The following is a 23600-nucleotide window of genomic DNA, read 5'->3' as shown; positions in this document are numbered from 1 at the left end:
GAGTACATTTTCTAATTTACCCACCGTTGATAATACATTTACTTCACTCATTTGATTAGGATATCAAGAAGAAGATGCTCTGTTACTTTTAAATAAAAAAAAAAAATTAAAAACAAAAAAATATGAATAGATAAACAACATTAAATAACATTTAATTGCTGATATCAAATTATAATGTATGTAGAGCAAGCCTCTTGGCTGTTTTTAGTTTATTACATTTTTTAATTTGAAAAACGTGCACAAACCTTTCGAGCTTATTCCAAACATCGATATTTTTACATTACCGATTGTTTCAATAACAGCGTCTCGTTGTATTCTGTCATAATGTGTCTACGCAAACACACACTAGTTGACGTAATACCAACATTATTGACGCATTGTACATTCCCGAAGCTGGCATTTATTAAATTTTTAAAAGCATCGAAATTATATTGATTATAATACAATTAGTACTCCAAATATATTATATTTCCTTTACTTTACACCTTATATGGTAGGAATCAGTATATAGTACTTTGACGTAGGGCTTGGTCTGGACTTATAGTCTGTCCCTTTAAGTCCATGTACTACATTCTAACTAAATCCTTTCCACTCGTGTATCATCGATTTTACTCGTTTATCATCGGTTTTACTCGTTTATCATCGGTTTTACTCGTTTATCATCGGTTTTACTCGTTTGATCGTTGCCATCATTGTCTTTAGTCGTTCAATAGGAAAACAAACACAACGTTTAGAAATTGAACATTATTATTATTTTGATCTATACCATTTTTTATACGAAAGTCCTGATGCACGGATCCGAATTGAGTAATGCAAAAATGAACTGTATATCATTTGATAGTGTAGCCGGAGCTTTAGAGAATGATATACAGTTCATTTATGTGACAAACAAAATGTGATGTGCCTATATATGGACATTATGATGTCATATCACTACCATATTTGGGAATATCACTACCATATTTGGGCACATCACACTGTCAAACATAACTTAAGAGGCGCATTTATGTAAATAGCATGTTTCCATCTGGATTGTGCGCTTATCACAAACATAATACCATAACATTTTAATTTATTAAGCCTCTCAAGAGATCATAACAAAATAACTGATATTATGGAGTTATTTTATATAAAATAAAAAACGTTTCAATCAGTAACTTTGGTAAAACGAAAAACACAATATATAAGCCTAAATACAATGATGTTATAGTTTGTATTTAAAAAATAGCATATATTAATTAACCAATGATTTATTATAAATTAGAGTCTTTATCCCAAATGTAAGTCAAGTCAAGTAAATTTATTTTCAGTCATTTGTAAACAAATAAAAAACATTTACATTGAAATGAATTGAACGTTTTTGGCTAACAACAAATAAATAGAACTTAAACTACAAGGTGAAACTATCCCTTGACGGACACCATCCCGGTATTTCTTGAACTGGTTTCGGGGCTGCACTTAATTGTTAAAGTACATTCCGTAATTATTAGACTAATGGCATGTTTAATCAAAGATTTTCGCTTCTTTTTTTGAGCTAATACCTTGTCTTACCGCATACGTTTTTTTAATATCATCAAAATGTTGTCATCGATTTTATTGCACATTAAACCAATTTATAAAAATCGTGATTGTCTTTGTTGTCATTTTTATTTTGCACGTCAGAGGATTCGAACGTGTGCCACTCCCGATTAAAAGTATTATCCTACTATTCCAGAAGTATTAGACTAATCAATACACTTCTATATCCGGATGTCTCTTATAACACACCTTTTGTTTTGCACGTCCGAGGATTCGAACCTGTGCCACTCCTGATTAAATGTATCATCCTAGCATTCCAGAAGTAATGGAATGATCAATACATTTCTATATCCGGATGCCTCTTATACAACACATTTTGTTTTGAATTCAGATTCGATTTATTCATTCATACATAGTATAATGTTAATTGTTTTCTTGGCAGAAAAGCACAAGCAAAACAATACACACATAATATTTACATTCGTGATCAACTTTTAACTAACAACAACAACAACTGATCAAGCAATATAAAATACAACAGACCTAATGAAACCTTTAAACACTCATTGTTGTGTAGTCTAATAGCGCTAGGTAAGAATGAAAATTTATGTCTATTTGTTTTAACTGGAATTGTTGGTAATTTTCCAGATCTGGTAACTACTAACTTATTGTTGAGAATATGAGATTCATAAGCTAAAATACTATTTAATTTAACATGATTGAAAATGTTCATCTGGTTTGTAGGTATAAGTATATTGAAAATATTCTTTTTTCCAAACCAATAATTAGTAAAAACTAACCTTGACAGTTTCGCTGTCCTGATATACACGTGACTGAGTTGGTGAGAAGCTGTCCGATCAGGACAGCGAAACTGTCAAGGTTAGTTTTTACTAATTATTGGTTTGGAAAAAAGAATATTTTCTATATACTATTTAATTTAGATATCATTTCATTATTACACATTTGTCTTTTTTAATCCACTCCCACTATACGTCCATCACATTAATGAACAATTGTACAGATAATACGAATTCGAGATACTGTAGTAAACAAATTAAAAGAATTCATTTTTAGCGTTTCTTCATTCACTGGCTTCCGTTTAATAACCGCAGTGATGATTAGGTTCATGAAAGTTTTTGTTTAGTAATTTAAAAATTCGATAATCTGTTAATCGGAAGGTGTGCGATAGCTGAACTGTGTTATATAATACCACGTGATTTGTCGAGAGTTTGTTATATAAAAGCGAGCTTTTTCATCAACTGCGACAAATCAAAATCTCCAGATTACTTACTCGTGTACTGGCATTAGTACGCGACAACATGGAAGACTATGAAGTTTTTAATGAGAGCTTATATGATGATGTTTACGATTCATCTAACTGTACGGCAAATGTAATTGATTATTCGACATACCAAAACATCGCTGCGATGGTGTTTGGAATTTTCGGTGTGGTTGGAAATGGAACCGTTGGACTTTTCATCTTGTTTACAAGATCTCTGCGTCGAAAACTTTGTTACAAGCTCATATGCAACCTGGCACTGGCTGATTTTATAGCATCCGCTTATATAATACCAGTACCAGATGTAAAATACCAACAAAACATGTTACACGAGTTCCTCTGCAGATTCCATGGATCCCAGTTTCTTCTATGGTCAAGTTTTGTTACATCCGGAATATGCTTGCTGATGATAACGGTGGACCGGTACTGGGCGATTGTGCATCCATTACGGTACATAAGTATCTCTACATCTCGCTCTAAGACTACGCTATGTTTGATAATACCATGGGTTTACGGTGCAGTGTTTCAAAACTTTTGCTTCTATACAGTCAAAGTGGACGAGTGTGGACATTGCGTTTTGGCAGATACCGATCGAGTATCAATGGGTATCATTGGATTCTGTACCTTTACGTTTACTTATCTTCTACCCTTATTTTGCATATTTTGTCTTTACTACAGCATCATAAAAAACATGAAAGCAATGCAGAAGAATATGCATAACTTCAGTCAGAAGGGCGTGGCAAAGAATCTCTCCAAAACTCGTGACAAGCTAGTGAAAGTCTTTTTGTTTATTACGATTTTTTACGGCGTAACCTGGGCTCCTGATCAAATCATGTTCTTTGCTTATACTCTTGGAGCATCGGTGTATAAAGGAACGGTGTACAACGAACTCATAGTGCTATCAGCGTACCTGAACAGCATCATGAACCCTTTCGTATACGCATACAGTAACGACAGGTTCAGATCAGTGCTATGCTTTTGCCGAAATAAAAAGAAGCATGGCGGAAACAAGGCTGAGAAGTTCTCAAGTACGAATATAACCAATGTAGAGTCATCGAGTAAAGTGCAACTGTCTGTCGTCGGAAGACCGTTGAGTAAAGCATCTTCGCAGCTTTCTGTGGCAACAACGGTTTCAACGCTTAGATGCTCACAAACTTCTCTAAGCATCGATGACTGTGAAGTTCCTACTGAAAATCACACATCAAGGAATGACTGAGCCCATTTTCAGCAAGGCCTCAGTTAAGTTTCGTTTAAATAAGTTCGTCTGGTTTGATAACAAAAAAGAACACACATTTCTTTAGGACAGACCTAGTGTATTATGGTTTTACTCAATATAGCATAATCAATGTTTTTTCCAAACTCTACTACTATAAAGTAGGCCTAAATACTGTGGTGGCAAAAGAATAACATTGATCAATGTTCTGTTTTGTAGGTTCAGTGATGTTACGTGCAATAAATAGCCTGTTGTCTCTGTATACAATGTAGGCGTATGAACCATCTTCATCAATGTATTTCGATATATCGTATTGTCATTTTACTTTGTAATGTGAAAAATATGTTTTCAGATAATGTTCAGATTGTTACTATCACTTGTTCGCGTGTGGTATATGCGCGCGTAATGTTATAATTCGTGGACACCAAATGTTGTAATTAAATTTAGGCACCCGACAGTTAATTTTAACCTCGGGAGCAACACGCGGGTATTCTGCGTGTTTCGATGTTCTATAATACCAGTTCTTAGGTAGCTCTATCTGTTAATGTATTATTTTTTAAGAAAGGTTTAGTCGTTTTAGATCGTTATATTGATGTACAAGTCATTTTAAAGATGATTAATTTGACATTCCGACGTGATCTCCTGTCCAGTCATGGTTATTGTCAACTTGATAAAACAGGACAATGTACGTACATTCTCTAACTAAGCTTCACCGAAGACTTAAGTATATGACTTAAATGTCCCTTCTATTATGGAGTACATCATTATTTACCGTATTTACTAGCTAATAATAGTATTTCCATAACGATTCCTATCATTTTGTACGCATTTGAACCAATAACGTAATTATTGAGAAAACGTAAATGTGTGTGTGTTATGTAATATATTTTATTGTTTATATTATATTATGCTGGTGTAGACTATTCTAGTCCAGTAGTCGGGAGAAAAGTAAATTGTTATTCATACATGTTTAGTTTGCATTAATGTAGGCCTGTCCTTGTAAGTAAATATCTGATAATTTGTTTATCTAAAAAAATTACTCTATAGACTTGAACGTTCTTTTTAAGCAATTACTAGTTATAGTAATTAGATAAGCGTAATGCTGCGAGAAAGCCCGCCAATGACGTCACACACATCGAAGCCCATACACACATGTTGATGACAACAATGTCTTCTTCAACGATTTAACAATTATTTTCATTTACATACTCGAACCAAAGAAGCTCGACCTTCCCTTCCACGTACAGCCTGAGTATCTTTATCAATAATAACAATAACAAGTTGATGGATAGATGTGGCCTAATAAATCATTTTTTTGATTTGAATTTTGTCGTTGATTTTGTATCATCATAAATCTCTGTCTACACTATCAAACACAAAAAGTGTGATGTACCCAAATATGAAAGAGATATACTTAAATACGATAGTTATATGACATTTTCTTGTGCATGTATGGGCACATCATATTTGATCGTGTAGACAGAGATTTAGTCTAATTTATCACTCTTTCGTGTTCTCTTCTCGTGTAATCCACCCATCCTCGTGGCCGAGCGGTTAAGACAGTGGAACCGTAATTACGTAGCCATAACATCGGCAGGGGTTCGAGGCTCACTCACTCCATGGTTCTGGTGGTAGAACGAGTCTTCTCGGATAAGGACTATAAACCGTAGGTCCAGTGTACACATCTAGCTCGTGTGCACTTTAAAGAACCTAGTACATCTTTCGAGACGAGTAGGGGGTTACCCCGGTGTATTAGTACATCACAGCCACTGATCACCAACTGGGCCCTCTGGGAGACCAGTCTTTGACTGAAGAGGTTACCCAGTATAAATATAAATTTCAATTCAATTCAACTACTCTACCTTTACTTATTTCATATAAGAATACGGTTTAACCTATTCATTTGTTTTTACAATGTCTTTATATCGCATTCACCAAACCGGTTGTATTTTCTACTTTTTTAAATTGTCATTCTTATTTTGTATTTGTATATCTACTTTTAAACATAGCTGTAGCTCATTATTTTATGCTAAGCGACAACGCTTGGTCATCGCTGTTTCACACTTCTTATCCACTCTACTTTATATTTGAAATATCAAAGTGAATACACAAAAAAAAAAAGGTTCGGAAACGGCGAAATATACTTGGCAAATACAGAGGCGCTCTTTTAAATATTTCGGCCCATTTTTTAAAGATAATCGAAATTTCAATTACCTTTCTGACGTCACCGATATATCGACTGAAAATCAATAGGCATGATTACGTTACGTAAACACAAAATCAGGACGGTATCTTGAAAATTGTGGACGTTATCGGGCAAACAAACTTGTTGCATAAAAGCACAAAAAACAAGTAGTAATACTTGTAATATACTCGGAAACGAAATAAGTATCAAGTTTCAGGTACTGTTACAGAAATCGATGTAAACAATCCATAAAGTAAATTATGAATTAAAATATTTCACTCCTGTTTTTAATATCCATTGTTTAGCAGCTCCATATTTTGACCTGCAATAATGGAATCAATCAACTTATATTCTCGCATTACCTGTAGATACGGCATTGTTAATTAAGCTGAAAATTCGAACAATTATCAGTGGATATTGAGATGTATTCGTTAATTTTGAATATTAATTAAAATAGCCGTTTATTAAACTAATTGACCTGTAGAGCTTACGTTTTTCTGTTTATTAGTTCTCTCCGTTTTAAGAAAGTATATACGCACGTTGTTAGTTCATTATTAACGTGTCATGAAAGCCTGTAACGGTAAATGCAATTTTACTAATGGAAAAATTGTAGAAATGACGAAACATAAGCCAAATGTATGGTACCGCCAGAGTAATATGTGAAGTAATTACGTTATGTTTCATCATCATTTAGAAACTGGGAAAATGCATCGCGTAGGATCATAATATTAAGGCATTATAACCTCTCCTTTAAGATTTTAGTCGATTTAATTGTATCTGAGATTATAGGCATGTGCAGATTAAAAATGTATTGTCCCCCTTGAAAAAAAAAACATTTTTATATATTTTTTTTAATATGCAATTTTAATTACACATAGGCCTAATAGTTATTCACTTTGACCAAAAATTGGATCGACAAAAAATTATTTACCGAAAAAACTGTAAAACAAAAATAGTCAAATTAGCTGCCAGCCAATGGGTTTTTGGGTTGAAAACATTTTTTTTTCTACGAAAGTAATTAACTTTATTAAGACTACAGAATAACCTATTCAAATTCTGATTTAATTAATCCTCATTTTTTTTTTTTTTTTTTGGGGCACAATACATCATTAATATAAGAAAAAACTGTCTTTCTTCGCTTGGAGAAGGGGACATATTTTACGGCTATTAAATATAGGTCTAAATATATTGGTCCCGAGAATATTCTACTGTAAATACGAATCCTAATTATTGTTATGCCTAATAACCATGCTACCGCGAGTAAACAACTCAGTTGTTGCAATTACCATTTACCCGACAGTAAAAACAGTGACATACAATTGGATAGATTTTCCTTTGAGAGATCACTCTATTAATAGGTCTAGATATTGGGTACTGTAAAAATACTAATCCTAATTATTTTTAGGCCTAATATTAATAACCATGCTACCGCGCTACTGTGAGTAAACAACTCAGTTGTTGCAATTACTATTTACACGAGAGTAAAAACAAAACAAAAATGATTGCAGAAAAATAAAATTATTCAAAATAATTACACACACAAACTAATTAGAACAATAGGCCCTTGTTTTCTACAATTTATTTTTAAACGAACGCCAACGTTGTTGATCTAATACACTCGGTGTATTAATTAAAATGTATTAGGCCTAGTTATTTTCAGAGGTAAAAGTTCTTATCTTGTTATTATTGACATTTTACTCTTCCCTGGTATTACTACTGTAACAACACCGGGCACGCTCAGGCCAGAGAGTTGTAGATTGGACTAACAATGAGATTGGAAGAGCCTAAACGTTACTGCTGGCGCACTATATTATGTATTACGTCTTCAAATGTGGAACATCGTTCCGGTAAGACCGACCACCGCATGCGGACATACAACTAAAGGGTCTTTCACACCTGTTCCGGCACGGTTTCGGTCCGGCGAATCGAACATCAATGTTTCGTTTTCACGACGCTCCACGCGGCTATGCGCCAATCGATATGCGCATAACCGCGTGAAAACGAAACATTCACGTTCGATTGGATTTTCCGGCGCCTGACCGGAACCGTGCCGGAACAGGTGTGAAGGGTCTTTCACACCTGTTCCGGCACGGTTCCGGTCCGGCGAATCAAACATCAATGTTTCGTTTTCACGCGGCTATGCGCCAATCGATATGCGCATAACCGCGTAAAAAAAGAAACATTCACGTTCGATTGGATTTTCCGGCGCCTGACCGGAACCGTGCCGGAACAGGTGTGAAAGACCCTTAACTTGATTATATGAATCGATTTATGGAAAATAATAAACCAACAATACGAACATTTCTTCTCGTGCGTGAGTGGTACCCAATTAAAAAGAGAGTCTGTTTACTGATATTTTTTAACAAACAAATCAAGACCAATTTACAATCGCATTGATGTCTCTCGCAGAATACAGTTGCATTCTTTGAGAGATTAAAAAACGATTCAACCAGCCTTCATACAAAACAAACGCCTATTGATTTTGTATCATTGCTTTCGAAATTGATTCCGAATGTGAATGGGCAAACATCTATAGTTCGTTACGTATTACCAATCACTTATAGAAAATAGATTCTCTCGGCCTTGGGCTTTACTGGGAGATGATGATGCAAATTATACATTCGCATTAAAAAAAGTAATCTATTGAAATAAGTAAACACGTATATGAAAGATGACCTATTTCCTGTTTTGATCGTTGCCCTAAATGTCAAACTTTTCGCTCATGGAATCAATCATAATGCAAACAAAATTATTTTTTTATTATTATTATTTTATGTCTTGTCAGCAAAACCCATTTAACAACAACAAAAAAACTTTGACTTGCATGAAAACAACACTTGTTTTTAACATTTGTTGTGACGTGATTAATTTACATAAAGGTGTCGGGACTTTCAGAGTACAGTATAGTATATCATGCTGTATGGTTTAATTCGGTATAGGAAATCACAATACCATAAAACTGCGGGTACTCGGTTCGCTTCTGTAAATTACCAATATTAATAATGAAAAAAAATAATAGTAACCACTTCTAACGATAACGGAGCCGATAATGTCGTTATGAAGAGGATGGTTGGTGTCTTCCAATATAGCATGGAACACATCGGCAAGACGTTCGCAGTAGAAAGAGTCAAGCGTTTGCACAGACGAACCAATTACTTTCCCCGCTCTACAGTGCTGTATGGTTTAATTCGGTATAGGAAATCACAATACAATAAAACTGCGGGTACTCGGTTCGCTTCTGTAAATTACCAATATTAATAATGACAAAAAATAATAGTAATTTTAGTTAAGAAAGAATCAGAATGTGACATTTATTTGTAATTTCAGAAAGTACATTGTACAACTTATCAAATTATCAATAATATGAAATTACTTACCCTTTCTTTATTATTATTATCTTTATAAAAAGTTGAATCGTATACAGTGACGACTGAAGAAATCAAATTGCAGTCACCGAAGACTGAATTTCATAAATTTTTCCAAAGATATATTTAAAAATAAAAAAAATCTCAATAAAAACAGAGCATAACCAAACATTTCAAATACATAGAGCGAAATACATTTTTTTTAAATTTAGATATACAGAAAGTGTTCTATTTTATATTTCGACCCATATTGAACAATAGGCCTATATAGATACGCGAGATTTTAATCATCCTTCTCACGTCACCATTTCGGTTTTATTAACAAACATACAGACAAACTCACAATTAGGAAATATGATTTGCAATTGTATGTATTTTGCCAAGTAACAAAACACTATACCAAACATGACATTGAGAAAAAGTAGCAATTAAATAAAGTAATATTGATTAGTGTTTTTTTTTCACGTCACGTGTTACTACTGAAATTGTCGATTTGATCTACCTTGGAATTGATTTTAAACAATCAACCTATACATCAAGTGGCCATTGACATTTTCGAAGCTCAGCCTCTTGCCTAAACTACACTTATATAGCACGGATACATTATCTCTCCGTGGTTATCCCTACTCCAATTCGTAATTCTTAAATGTGATGTAACTCATTTCATAATTAAGAACTCCAAAAACTGGCACAATTGATCTTCGTTAAAAGATTGTTGGAATTATAAAAAGCTATAGATATGCGTAATCAAATGTAGCACAATAAGGTAATCCATTTATACGTAACCATCATATGTAATTGTTATTTTGTCCAGTGTAAATCCAGTTGCTTATACCGTTGAGTAATATATAATATGATTGGTTTACGTTTTATTTGAAAGAAGAAATACATGGTACTTTAAATGAAATGATACTTCAGCGATGTGTTTCAATGTTATATGAGTCTGAATAATTCAATTAAAACAGGAATGATTGTAATGAAATCTATTATGACATACCGTAGTCATGTTGATTAACTATGCTCTGCATAATATTAGTATAATTGTATTGTTAGCCTAACATCCTTTATTTGTATAATAGTTGTATACAACAATGATTATTTTTATGCATTATGTTATTAATAATAATAAAAAGAAGAATGTATAAGTAATATCAATAAACATAACATAAAATTGAATATTAGATGCAAAAGAATACGACAGCACGAAAACAATGGTAATTTTATGCATAAAATTGAATATTAGATTTCTAAAGAATATACAAAAGCACGAAAACAATGGTAGATTTATGCATAAAATTGAATATTGGACATAAAAAGTATATACAAAAGCACGAGTTTATAAAAACAATGGTAGTTGTGAAAAGATGTCTTGTTTTGTGCATGTTTCGTGCAATACGATTATAGATATCATGCGCTTGCATCAATTATAACTTTACAAGAAGCGCACATCGTACGTGTGCCAACATTGATCGGTCGCGAACGTTTAAGCCTACGCGATGTGATGGTGCATTAATGTCGTCAGCTTTTTTGTATTTGTAAGAAAACGAATAACGATAATCTACAAAATAATAAATGTTTATGAGTTGAATGGAGAGAGTTACAATAATTATAATAATATGGATGTATATAGCGCACATACCACTCAAGTGCTCAAGGCGCGTTAACAAATTAAATGTTTAAGATCAACTGTTCTGTTTTAACGAGGCGGATCCGAGTTAAATAGAAACATATTTTTTTAATAAACAAGAAAAACAAAACAAAAGCAACAATAGACCTATCACTTAAAATATAAAAACCGGTACACGAGGTACAGTCACGTTAACATGTATTCGCTTTCAAGATATTTAAAAATATACAATGTTCTATGATGTAGATGTATATTGTCCTCCAAAAACAGGAATGAAAATTAATTAAATCATACTTTTTTGAATATTTTTTTAGTTTTAATAAAGTTAATCCCTTCCGTTAAAAAACAAACACATATTTTTCTCATATAAAATGACAAAATAATGTTCAAATCAACCAAAACCCATTTGCTGGCAACCAATTTGACCATCTTCCTTTAAATTACAGTTTTTTCAGGTAAATACATTTTTTTTTTCGATTCAATTTTTTTTCAAAGTGGATTATGTAACATTAAAATGGCATATTCAACAACACAAATGTAAAAAAAAAATATTTTTTCAAGGTGACAATATATCTTTAATCTTGATCTTCAGTAGAATATTGCATTTTTAAAATTATTATTATTATGGGGAATGCATTCCAATTCTTAAAAGCTGATAAAGAGCAGCTAAATTAAATGTAGATGGCCTACTGTGAAATTAAGACGACCCCCATGATGGTAAATTTGACCATCGGATTCCGGTTAAAAACCAACTTGACAATTGTGCCTAGTTTGCATGCATAACTATAGAAGTTAAATTGAATTCACATTACTAAAAGTGGTTGTCGCGGTCACAATACGCACGCCACTCCTCCAGCACCATGGTGAGAAACGATCGATCAAAAAGACGTGCGCACGCTGGTTGATAATTGATGAATAACTGCGCAATTCATTACCAACAAAATTCATGTTAATTTGTATCCATTTAACACTGTGTTTTTATGACTAGAACATTAACACAGATAATTCAGTTAATTGATTAAATTTGTTTGTTCATGAAATTGTATTTAATGTACACAGCTTGAACAATTTTTAATTGACAAATTAAAACCGCCGACATGCAAATGTATTTTGGGTAAGCTATCAACTATTTTGGTTTACATGATTTACATAGAGGTGATGGCGTGCTAGGTTTAGTCAAGCGCGATCGCATCTCCTGATATGTTGGGGAAATTCAAGTTCCGTCACATTGTAATTTTCCATGGAAAACCAGCAAACATTGTTATTCCTTTTTCATGTGTCTATGAAGAGGGACGGACCTATTTTAAAAATATTTATTTAACAACATCTTTATCCAGATTACACAATCAGGTAAAGAAAAACCTGCATTGTGGTCCTGTCTTAAATACAAAATAAGTTGGGGAACTCAATCAATCAATCAATCAATCAATCAATCAATCGTTCGATTTATATAGCGCCATTCCAACATTCATTGCTCATGGCGCTGTAAAAAATCAGAAAAGGTGAGTTTTGAGTAGTGACTTAAAGTGACTCAATAATGATGTGTGTTTAATGTTCAAGGGTAGGTGGTTCCAGAGCCTAGGTCCAGCAACACTGAAAGTCCGATCTCCCCAACTATGTTTGCTCCTTGGAATGTCCAGTAGCACCTGATGACTAGATCTTAGTTCTCGCTTTCCCTTCTTGGAACTATATTGCCAACCAAAATGATAGTTGGTTGTTGTTTTATTTATTTAATTATTGTAAATATTTGATGTTTGATTTTAGTCAAAAAAAATGTTGACTTATTAGAATCGAATCTAAATCCATAAAAATAATGCTACTTAAAGACCAGACCATACTTAACAATTAAGATAGGCCTATTCTCTAAATATCTATTTTGTTAATTAAGATAGTTAAACCTGCGTTTCCGAAGTCGTATTATTGCTAATCTGTTCTTGATCTGTCATATTAAGCTGCCTGTCAAATCCATCATTTTCTATCCATTGGAAGGATAATTATTTGACGTTTTGACATTTAATATTTTTCTATTAATATTATTAAGCTGACAAATCATTGGATCGGACCAATGTTTAAAATTAGGCCTACAAATGCCAGCCTGTTATCAAAACCTTTCTTTTGTTTCTTCTTTTAGGCCTACAGTCAAATTTATAAACGTCATTAAAGGAAAATCGTGAATCGATTGATCGTACCGTCGGTTTAAAAGGTCCCTCGAGTTTATTCGAGTACATACACGCATTTAATTAAATTCCAGCATTTGCGCAGTCGGTCGCAGCAAATGACTGTAGAGGGCGCATTGCGAAATTAATGAATGAAAAAAACATAGCGACGGATATCACACACACTTCACTTCACTGCCAACTTTTCCCGTTTTTAGACCTGCTAAACTTATAATAATGTTGAAAGAAAGGTCCTTATCTATATTTGCAGGATTTGCTTACTTCGTGTACTATATTCTTAAAATTGTTAAGGTGATACTTTAATATGTGTACCCTGCTTTATTTTGCCTTTGAGTTTGAGTAATAAAGCGCTAGTAGTAGGCTAGGCTAGTAGGCTAGCCAGGCATGCCATGGACTGGTCCTGGACTGTACAACGGCGAATTCGCGATGGGGCGATGGATCCATTAGGCCCTCTAACTAGCTAGAAAGAATATTAGTAATATCTTAGCCATGGACTCCCCAGGACTAGTTAGACAAAGCTTTATCTTGATGGGATAACAAGGCCTAGCTAGCTAGTAGTAGGGAGAAAGTATTATTGAGTACAACAATACTGATGGTACATTACTACTATAATACTAATAGATACTAGCCTAGCTAGCTAGGGCCGGCTAGCCTACTCTACTTAGTACATGGAAGTATAAATACCTCCATGCTTAGTACTACTATACAATAAACGATAACAAAGGCATATAATGCTGTAATTGATCCTGACCTAGCAGGCTAGAGAAGAAAGTAGGTTATGATCTTAAACTGTAATAATAATATATAACTAAGCTTTATATATGATATAATAGAAAATACTTGACCGAATTAGAACTGATCATAATAATAAGAGCCTAGCAAGGCATAGTACTACCGGATGCTAGTCAAGTCGCCCCATCGCAAAGTCGCCCCATACAAAGTCGCCCCATCGCAAAGTCGCCCCGACACAGTCGCCCCATCGCAAAGTCGCCCCAACGCAAAGTCGCCCCATCGCAAAGTCGCCCCATCGCAAAGTCGCCCCAAAACGTTAAAAAAATAGTTTAAAAGTGCGTAAAATGTCGCAATGATACACAAAATAACACGGAACGTGTAGGCATAAAAGGGGAAGCCCCGCCATGTAGTCTCACAGGTCACACGATCATCCACCATCATCATGAGAGGAAGCCCCCAACTAATCACTCCGCGCGCGGTCGCACTAACGTGCTAGCTCACCACCAGAGGGAAACCCCCGTAATTACTCCGCCGTTGTCGCACTACCATACAACGCACCATCTGAAGATGGGGAAACCCCGCCGGAGTTTTACGATATCAGTCGCGTTCGAAATCGGTCGCGTTTAATTTTGGTCGCGATAAAATGATGTTATACGATCTAGATTATTTTTACTTTGGTCGATAAATATTTATTATTATTAGGCCTATATTATATTAATAATTGATTTTTGTTTTTATTTTACAGGTCTATGATGAGAAAGATGTGTGCCTTCAAAAATGACAATTTGTAAACATAGTTTAAGATTATAGTATTATTCAGCATAATGTCATTTAACAGTACATAATTATTTAAATGTGAAATATTTTATAGGGAACGTAGGCTACGTCTGTAACTTTTATTTTATATGCAACAAATTACGTAAAACAATTTATTTATAAACATTCAGTTTACTAATAGTATTACAATGAACATTGATTATAAGCCTGGAAAGGCAATCCCATCATTATATCCATTATAAAATTGCATCATATCACCACTATATGTCGTAAATGATGACGTGTGTGTATGTATTCGTCGTACGTCCGTGTACGTATTATTCCGTGCATCTTCACTGTCTTGTTTAATTTAAAATTAAATAAACACCCGATATGAGGATATTTATTAGGCATGAGATAATTAGAATGTCCTATAACCAAAAGGGTTGAAAAGAATTTCTTCAGTAAAATGATCATTCTGCTGTTGAATAAAAAGCGACTCGCAATCTGAAACATTCTCTGAAGCCAATCGGAGCTGCGCCTTCTGGTATCTGTTTCCTCACAGCTGCTACGACGTCTTTCTGCTGCCCGTCGGGGATTCCCCTTTTTAAAAAACACGCACACGATACGATGGTTTTCCATGGTCAAAATGTAGCGTACGATCATATCGGCGATGAAATCCTTTTTTTTTATTTCTTCATTTTTAAAAGTCATAATAAAATTAAATAACAACAGACACATAACTTGTCAATAAATGCAAAGTGATCAATAAGTAGCCTATAACACTATTGTCTTACAACTACTATAAATCTATACGAAGGCCTACTACACATTTATATACTTATTATATTATCATAAAAAATGACCTGGTAGGTTGAAGAAAGATTCGTAATTGTGGCTCTTGTAACTAATTTTAAAATCATATTAAATTAACATTTTCGAAACTATAAATCAGGGATAATCTTTTTAGAACTTTCAAACAAGGGACTGTTTTTTTAATGATTTCTAAAAAGCACATCACTCCATTAAAACCTGTAAAATAAAAATAAAAATACAAATTATGTATATAATAGGATAAACATTATAATGTAGGCCTAGGCCTATACGACATTTAGCGCGACCAAAGTAACAACGCAATCGATATCAAACGCAACCGATATGATTAAAACAGCGTACTACTAGTAATAGCGGCGGCGCTTCATAGTCATACCGAAATAAAACCGTGGGCGACTTTGCGATAGGGCGACTTTGCGATGGGGTGACTTTGCGATGGGGCGACTTTGTAATGGGGCGACTTTGCGATGGGGCGACTGTGCCGGAGCGACTTTGTTTTGGGGCGACTTTGCGATGGGGCGACTTTGTATTGGGCGACTTTGTATGGGGCGACTTTGCGATGGGGCGACTTGACTGGATCCCGTACTACCATGGAGCTATAAAATTAATTTTATAGCTCCATGGTACTACTCTACTACCATACTTCTTTGTCTAGCTTGCCTGACTGATAAGATAAGATATATGTTCCATGCTTTGCGATGGGGCGACTTAACAATACTGATTTTGTTCATTAAAGACATTTTAAATTAAAGATGAAAAAGTTATAAAAATAAAAATGTACTTGTTTTGTTCTCAACAGAAACCTGGCGTTTATAGTGGTCCGAAGTTAAAGAAGTTTTTGTTGAACCACTGTCGCAGTTTAAAGACGATGTATTGGCCTACATTTTGGTGTGTAGGAGCTCACTTACAAACTGTAGTACCAACATTGATACAATCGCCGCCACAACATAAATATAGAAGGTAACTACAGCTCTGTCTACACTATCAAACTAGTTTGACATAAAAAAGTGTGATGTGCCCAAATATGGAAGTGATATGTTCAAATATGGTAGTGATAAGTTCAAATATGGTAGTGATATGACATCATCATGTCCATATACTGTATGCGCACATCACATTTTTTTTTTTTCACATAAAGTTTGATAGTGTAGACAGAGCTTAAATTGTTTAGCAAGAGAAGCAGGCCAATAAGCTATGTGGCAGGGAGTTGGTGAGGCAATGGTTGGTGGTGTGGTTTAACTTTTTTTTTTTTTTGGGTCTCGGTATCATCAAATATTGTGTTTTTTTTCAATACATTTTTTACAGAACTAATAAAGATATCTTTGACAATGTTAATTATATAAATATGAATATTCATTTGTAACTTCAATAAAGTTGTTTTTTTCTTCCAGAGAAAAGATTTTAACCAAAGATGGAGGAGAAATCAGCCTACATTGGGAGGATAATGAAGAAGCCAGTAAAACGTATAATAATCAAGTGAGACCAACTGTGATCATACTTCCTGGATTGACCGGTACAAAGTTCAATTTCTTGTTTCTTGACATTTTTTATCAATAAATATTTTTGTTTAGTAATTTAAGAATAGATAGTTGGAGAATCGTAATTGTGGATTGGACTTCACTACCATGTTTGTATGTTAATGGTGAATACACCCTGTGACCTTATTAGGAAGTAGAAGTTTCTTTGTTTATTTACATTTTCATAACATTTGGTGGCCTTTGACCTTGTGATATTTCATCTTTTTTGTTTAGGTTGTAGTGAAGCAGGATATGTCCTTCAAATGGTAGACTCTGTTACCAGCCTTGGTTACAGAGCAGTCGTTTTTAACAACAGAGGTTTAGGAGGAGCTGAGTTGAAGGTATTTTAATTGGTTTTATTTTAATCTATTTTTAAGCTCTGTTCACTATCAAACTTTTTGTGACAATAAAATGTGATGTGCCCATATATGGAGATTGATAATGTCATATCACTACCATATTTGAGCACATCACACTTTTTTGTCAAACTAGTTCGATAGTTAGAACATTCAAGTCCAAAGCTGTTAACACAAACATTCTTAACCTATATTTGCAATTAATATAAAACATTTGCAAACACTAATTTGGTTTCTTTTTCAGACACCTCGTACGTATTGTGCAGCAAATACCGATGACCTAAAGCTTGTAATAGAACATGTACATGACCTTTACCCTGAAGCAACATTGATGGCAGCTGGGGCGTCATTGGGAGGGTATGTAGCAAATGAAATTTCAAAATATCGGTAGTATTAAGGGGCAGGTAGGGTGGAGGGAAGAGGTCAGCCGGTCCAGGCCCCCTCTCTTAAATTGTAATGCAGAAAATAGGACATCAAATTAAGTTTATCACTTCACATGATTGTCACTACTTTCTTTTAGGCCTCCTGTATTTTAATTATAGAACTTTTTTAAATTTTCATTTTGGTAAACCACTTTTTGTTAATCAGTCTTTAGGATTTTGAACTCTTTTCTTTTGTTATGCATTTGTTCTTTTCTGACGAAAGTAATGAAATGAAATAAGTAATGTAAAGTCTGTGGTGATATCTTGATTACCCGACCATATTTTTTTAATCATTTCCATTCACAAAAGACAATATTTAATTTATCATCATTATTATCAAAAATCAATTTTTTTTTTCCATCAATAGACTGTAATTGACATTTCTTTATATTTTTGCAGTATTATTCTGTTCAATTATTTGGCGAAAGTTGGGACTGATACGCCGTTGGTGGCAGCATTTACTGTATCAACAGCTTGGAATATGTTTGAATCAACTAAAGAATTAGAGAAACCAGTGAACCGGTGGACACTCAACTATGCACTGGCGTTAAACTTACGTAGCGTCTTACTAAGGTTAGATTTAATTTATATTAACACACTAACAAACTGGATTGGGGGTGCGGGTGATGGCCACATGCTTTCTAAAGGGAAAATGTTAAAGATGTCAAGAAAAATTAAGATTAATAAAAAAAGAATTTGAATAGGCCATTTAACAGTTTTATAAAGTTAAATACTTCCATCAAAAAAAGGCGAAACAAACGAAAATAATGTTTTCATTTAAAAAATTATAAATAAACAGTTAAATTCAACCAAAAACCCATTGCCTGGCAACCAATTTGACTATTTATGGCTTTAAATTATAGTTTTTTCAGGTGAATACATTTTTTTTTCGATCCAAATTTTGGTCAAAATGAATAGCTATTATGTGACATTAAAATGGCATATTCAACAACAACAACAATTTTTTTAAGGGGGACAATATATCTTTTAATTTGCTTATATGTTAATTCATTTTTAGGCATGTTAGTAAATTTAAAGATTGTTTGAAGCCAAGTGATTTAGAAGATGCTTTAAAAGTAAGTGTACTGTATTTATGTCAATAAAGATATCAAAACAATTTAGTTAAGTTAAATTGGATTGCCAGACAATGGGGTCAAATGTTAGTTAGAAAAATAAAAATCCTGGGTTTACTGCAGATGAATAGGTGAGCCATATGCATCATCGCACACATAAAGAAACTGTAAAGAATTATTTTCAACATTTTTGCACATGCTACGGGAGCGTGAGTAAGCGAGTGGTGGGACCGTAATTACGTAGCCATAATCGGCAAGTGTTCGAAGCTCACTCACTCCATGGGTTTGGTGGTAGAACAAGTCTTCTCGAATAAGGACAATAAACCATAGGTCCAGTGTACACATCAAGCTCGTGTCCACTTTAAAGAACCTAGTACATCTTTCAAGATGAGTAGGTGATCATATAACTGGGCCCTCTGGGAGACAAGTCTTCTTTGACTGAAGAGGTCGGCCAGTATAAATAAAATATTTCAATTCATTCCTTTTCACATACTAGAAAACAATATACAATAAAATCTTTTTCCATCTAAAAGGCAACTAGCATCCGTCAATTTGACGCTAGTTTTACATCCAAAGTATTTGGTTATGCTGACGTAAATGAATACTACGAAGATGCGTGTTTACACAAGAAAATTAATTCTATTAAAATTCCAACCGTTTGTTTGAATGCCGAAAATGATCCATTTTCTCCTGTCAGAGGTAAAGTTGTTTTTCAATTTTTATTTATTATTGTAGTGGAGCTGTAGCTTTGTGTTTAACATGCTTGCTTTCCAATTCCAAGGTCCAGGGTTCAATCCTGACCTAGTGCCAGGGTTGTTGCTCTTCATATGTTTCTAACAACTCCCCAAACCAAAGACTTAGTTTATGTTATAGTAAGTTTATCCATACTGTAATTTTAATTGGTAATTGCTGTTTGTTGTGTATTAAAATAGTAAAAATGTATGCATGAGGATGCTCCACCACCTATTTTTGAAAGTTGTCCATTCGGTCTTGGCCTTTAGAAATCATCACGTTTTAGGAAACTTCTTAAAAGTTGTCAGTTGATAGTACGTGTATAATTTTTGCTTTTATTTTCCTAAGTGAACATAGTATAGTTTTAGACTTTATTTTACACACCATCAACACACCACCGAAATAAAACATTGATTACGACATAAAACCGTTGATGTTATATTTAATTGCAGCCCTTCCGATTGATGAGTCATGTACCCAAGAGAATGTCGCCCTCATCGTCACATCACACGGAGGACATCTAGGATTTTTAAAAAACATCTGGCCACGAGGCAAGTCTTTATGGCATTCAATATTCGCAGATGTTGTGGATGCGGCTTTTAAACACACAGATGAATTCGCATTTAATATACCAACTTAAAAACTCAAATTTACATTTATTGTTATTATTATAATTATGGTAATTATAAACGATCCAAACCCATTGTTATTTTTATACAGCTATGAAGTTAAATAAGCATGAAATAAGCCCCTTTTTTTAGGTAGTTTTTCTCAAAAAATCCGAGAGAATGTGCATTTTAGAAAGCACATTATAGGCGGCGCTATATAAGCATGGACATGGATCAAATGGGTTATCTGGTTATGTCAAGTTTTTCTGCAAGCCAGTTCTTTGGCTTAATGCTATACACTTTAGCTTGTAAAACTGGAGCCCTTTGTTTTGTCAGATTATTTACGGTTAGGTTCAGTTATATTAAAAAAAATATCAGCTACTGTATCTTGCAATCTCTCGGATTTTCAGAAAAAGTCTTTTGGTGGAAAATGGAAAATTTTGTAGAGGACAATTTTTAATGAAATTTATAAAAAAAACTCATGACATATTTTGCTTCACTGTTTTACAAGTTGTGCAATCTTTTATTAATTTTATATTTACAAAATTACTGTGATAATTTAATGTTAAAATGTATTTTTTTTCCTAAATTTTGTTATGCTGTGTTATAAAATACTGCAATATAGTTAACTAACATTTTTTTTGATATAATTTATAAATAATGTATAGGGCCAAACATGAGATATATATATAACATATAGATATTTATTACTTAAAGATATATTGTCCCCCAAACACTTTTTATAAAGATTTTTTTTAATATGCCATTTTAATGTCACATAATAGTTTGACCAAAAACTGGATCTAAAAATTTTAAATACTTAAATTGTCTGTCAGACAATGGTTTTTGGTTAAAACTAAACGTTTCTTTTGTCTTTTTTTAAGTGAAATAATAATTTGTTTTTGTTTTTTCTTTATTAAAACTGCAAAATGGCCTATTTTTTTATTTTTCATGTTTTTGGGGACAATACATCTTTAATTTGAAGACTATTAGTAATTTACAGTATAGTGCTTCTTGACATCAATTCAAATAGATTCACATATTATAAACAAACATGAAGTTAATTTATATGTACAATACTGATATCTTATTATTTAAATCGCAAAGAATAGTTGTTTTTTTTTATTTGTTTTTTATTGAGATCGATATAATCTCATGCAAAGCTTATAATGTATTTTTACACTTAACAAATATAACTTTTAGCTTAAAATGAACAATAAATTACTATACAGTCATCGTGTTTGCCAATACATTTTAATCATTTCTGCATTACAAGCCTGGTTTGTCGACGACAAATGTAATTATGTCATTTTCTGGACTTGCGCAGGATACACATTATATATTTTATTTTCAACCAGTAACAGGTTGATACTAAAATGTAAGCTAGATGATCAAGGTTCAATTGTACTCTCAGAATCACACTTCTTAACTTCGTTCACAATCTTGGTGTAGTAAACAGTTGAACTCGTTTCTCGAATGACCTCGAAGTCAGTAAAGTGTTCACAAACACTGGTTACTTTACTATAACCAAACGCTGTACACAGTGGATTAATGATACATACTTGGTAGCATATAGCTTGTGACCAGATCACTCGTACTACAACTGAGCCCAGAGGACGCAGAGAAAATTCCTTTTTTGAGAACACACCTTGCCTTATTCCTTTGTCGACTAAAATGCAATAGAAAACAAATTAAATTTGATTAGAATTTTAGATTAGAAACATTAGTCTCCATTCGGGAGTTGTAACTCACGACTCTTTCAAATCCACTCACTAAGTCTCAAATTAGACTAAGTTTTAAGTGGGATATACATTATTAAATAGTTTATCCCTCCTGTAATTGGCGGGTTACTCACGGTTGGATGCTGCGTATGGAAAATAGCAACAACATAAAAACTGACAAAAGTCCACACTAGCAATACAATTTAAGTTATATTACTGGAGGCTGTCATTCTGTCCACCTGCAGAATTTCACCGAGTTCACACAAATCGGCAAACTGGTTTGTCAAAAAGGTGCATGGCCTAATTTGTACCGTACAATAGTTTTGTCAACTGGTCTACACAGTACACTAGAAACCTTTGAAAAACCTTTATTGCTAAATGTTTCCAGTGTATACTATAATAGGCTCCGCAACGTTTCTATGCATACAAGAAAGTCACTGTACATTCGGTATATTTACGTGAAATTGGCAAGTATTCTACATTAAATTATACTTTCTTATTTTCATTGTGAACTGAATACCGTGCTACTTAAGCGTGGTTCCCACTAGAACGCAACGCAGCGGCGTATCGACGTGTATTGCGTAATCACAAGTGTGAACCGACGACGCAATAGTGCTGCAAACATTGCAGGTTTGATATCACGCATGCGTACGTTGCATAGATTGCGTTACGTTACGTCGCTAGTGGGAACCACGCTTAATCTACTACTTACGCTTTAGCCTTTTATCCCGTATTGCTTTTAATTCTGCTTCCGTTAAAACTCTGTTATAGACATCTAACAAGGCAACGTATGCTCTGACATTTCCAGAGACACTTCCTACCGTAACTTCAACATCTTCCGAAGGCGAGTTGAAAGAAATGAACGGTTTAGCAACGTAAGCAAGTGCCATTATCTCTCCGTTTCGCCACAGTTTAATGGTTTGTTTTGGCCCATCAAACGTCACGGCAAGAAGTGTCCAAACATTCGGTAACAACATATGCGCATGTGTCAATAGGTTGTTTCCATAGTAAACTTCGACCTCTGAACTATACATCTCATCATTATAATACTTCTGGTTTACCTTAAGAATGTCAGTATTAATGTTTCCAAAGGTTAAGATAATTCCAGAGGAGATGTTTTGGGCGTTGATCATCAGCGCAATAGACAGTTCACTAACCGGGTTGGTGAAATACGAGTATCTCGTTTTCATCACAAACCTTTGGGGTGGTTCAATTTTGGCCAAGCAATCTGTAATATTAGGCCTATTGTTGAAGTCCAGATCTTTGATAGCTATTGGGAATAACTCCTCTTCAGTCGCTCCTAGCACACATAGATTATCCACTGACCAACAACCAATTGGATTGAGGTTATCAGTAAATGGATCTAAAAGGCAATTAAAAAAAAATATAAATTAGGCCTAAAAATTACATTAGTTTAAAGCAAATTTGAAAATGCTTGCTCGTTTGTAAACATACTTTTAACAACTTGTATGACAATGGAAGGAC

The 23600-nt window shown here is 33.9% G+C and overlaps 2 protein-coding genes across 3 annotated transcripts; both read left to right on the top strand.

The window, feature by feature from the left end:
* The first annotated feature begins 2213 nt into the window (after nucleotides 1-2213).
* On the top strand, nucleotides 2214-5277 carry LOC140063860 (galanin receptor 2a-like). The gene has a single exon (XM_072110186.1). It carries the CDS (start codon nucleotides 2838-2840, stop codon nucleotides 4011-4013), a length of 1176 nt encoding a protein of 391 aa, XP_071966287.1. The 5' UTR covers nucleotides 2214-2837; the 3' UTR covers nucleotides 4014-5277.
* An 8250-nt stretch (nucleotides 5278-13527) lies between these two features.
* On the top strand, nucleotides 13528-23004 carry LOC140063876 (phospholipase ABHD3-like). Of its 2 annotated transcripts, XM_072110187.1 has the most exons (9): nucleotides 13528-13655; nucleotides 16486-16646; nucleotides 17078-17199; nucleotides 17438-17544; nucleotides 17804-17916; nucleotides 18381-18554; nucleotides 19000-19057; nucleotides 19588-19753; nucleotides 20239-21629. In XM_072110187.1, exons 1-9 carry the CDS (start codon nucleotides 13581-13583, stop codon nucleotides 20424-20426), a joined length of 1164 nt encoding a protein of 387 aa, XP_071966288.1. In that variant the 5' UTR covers nucleotides 13528-13580; the 3' UTR covers nucleotides 20427-21629. The 2 variants fall into 2 exon arrangements, with proteins under 2 accessions (XP_071966288.1, XP_071966289.1); XM_072110188.1 differs by lacking the exons at nucleotides 19588-19753; nucleotides 20239-21629 and adding an exon at nucleotides 22887-23004.
* Nucleotides 23005-23600: the final 596 nt, after the last annotated feature.

Source organism: Antedon mediterranea, chromosome 1 (genome assembly GCF_964355755.1).
Source record: "Antedon mediterranea chromosome 1, ecAntMedi1.1, whole genome shotgun sequence".
Classification (NCBI taxonomy): domain Eukaryota; kingdom Metazoa; phylum Echinodermata; class Crinoidea; order Comatulida; family Antedonidae; genus Antedon; species Antedon mediterranea.
This window is presented reverse-complemented; position numbering and strand designations above follow the sequence as displayed.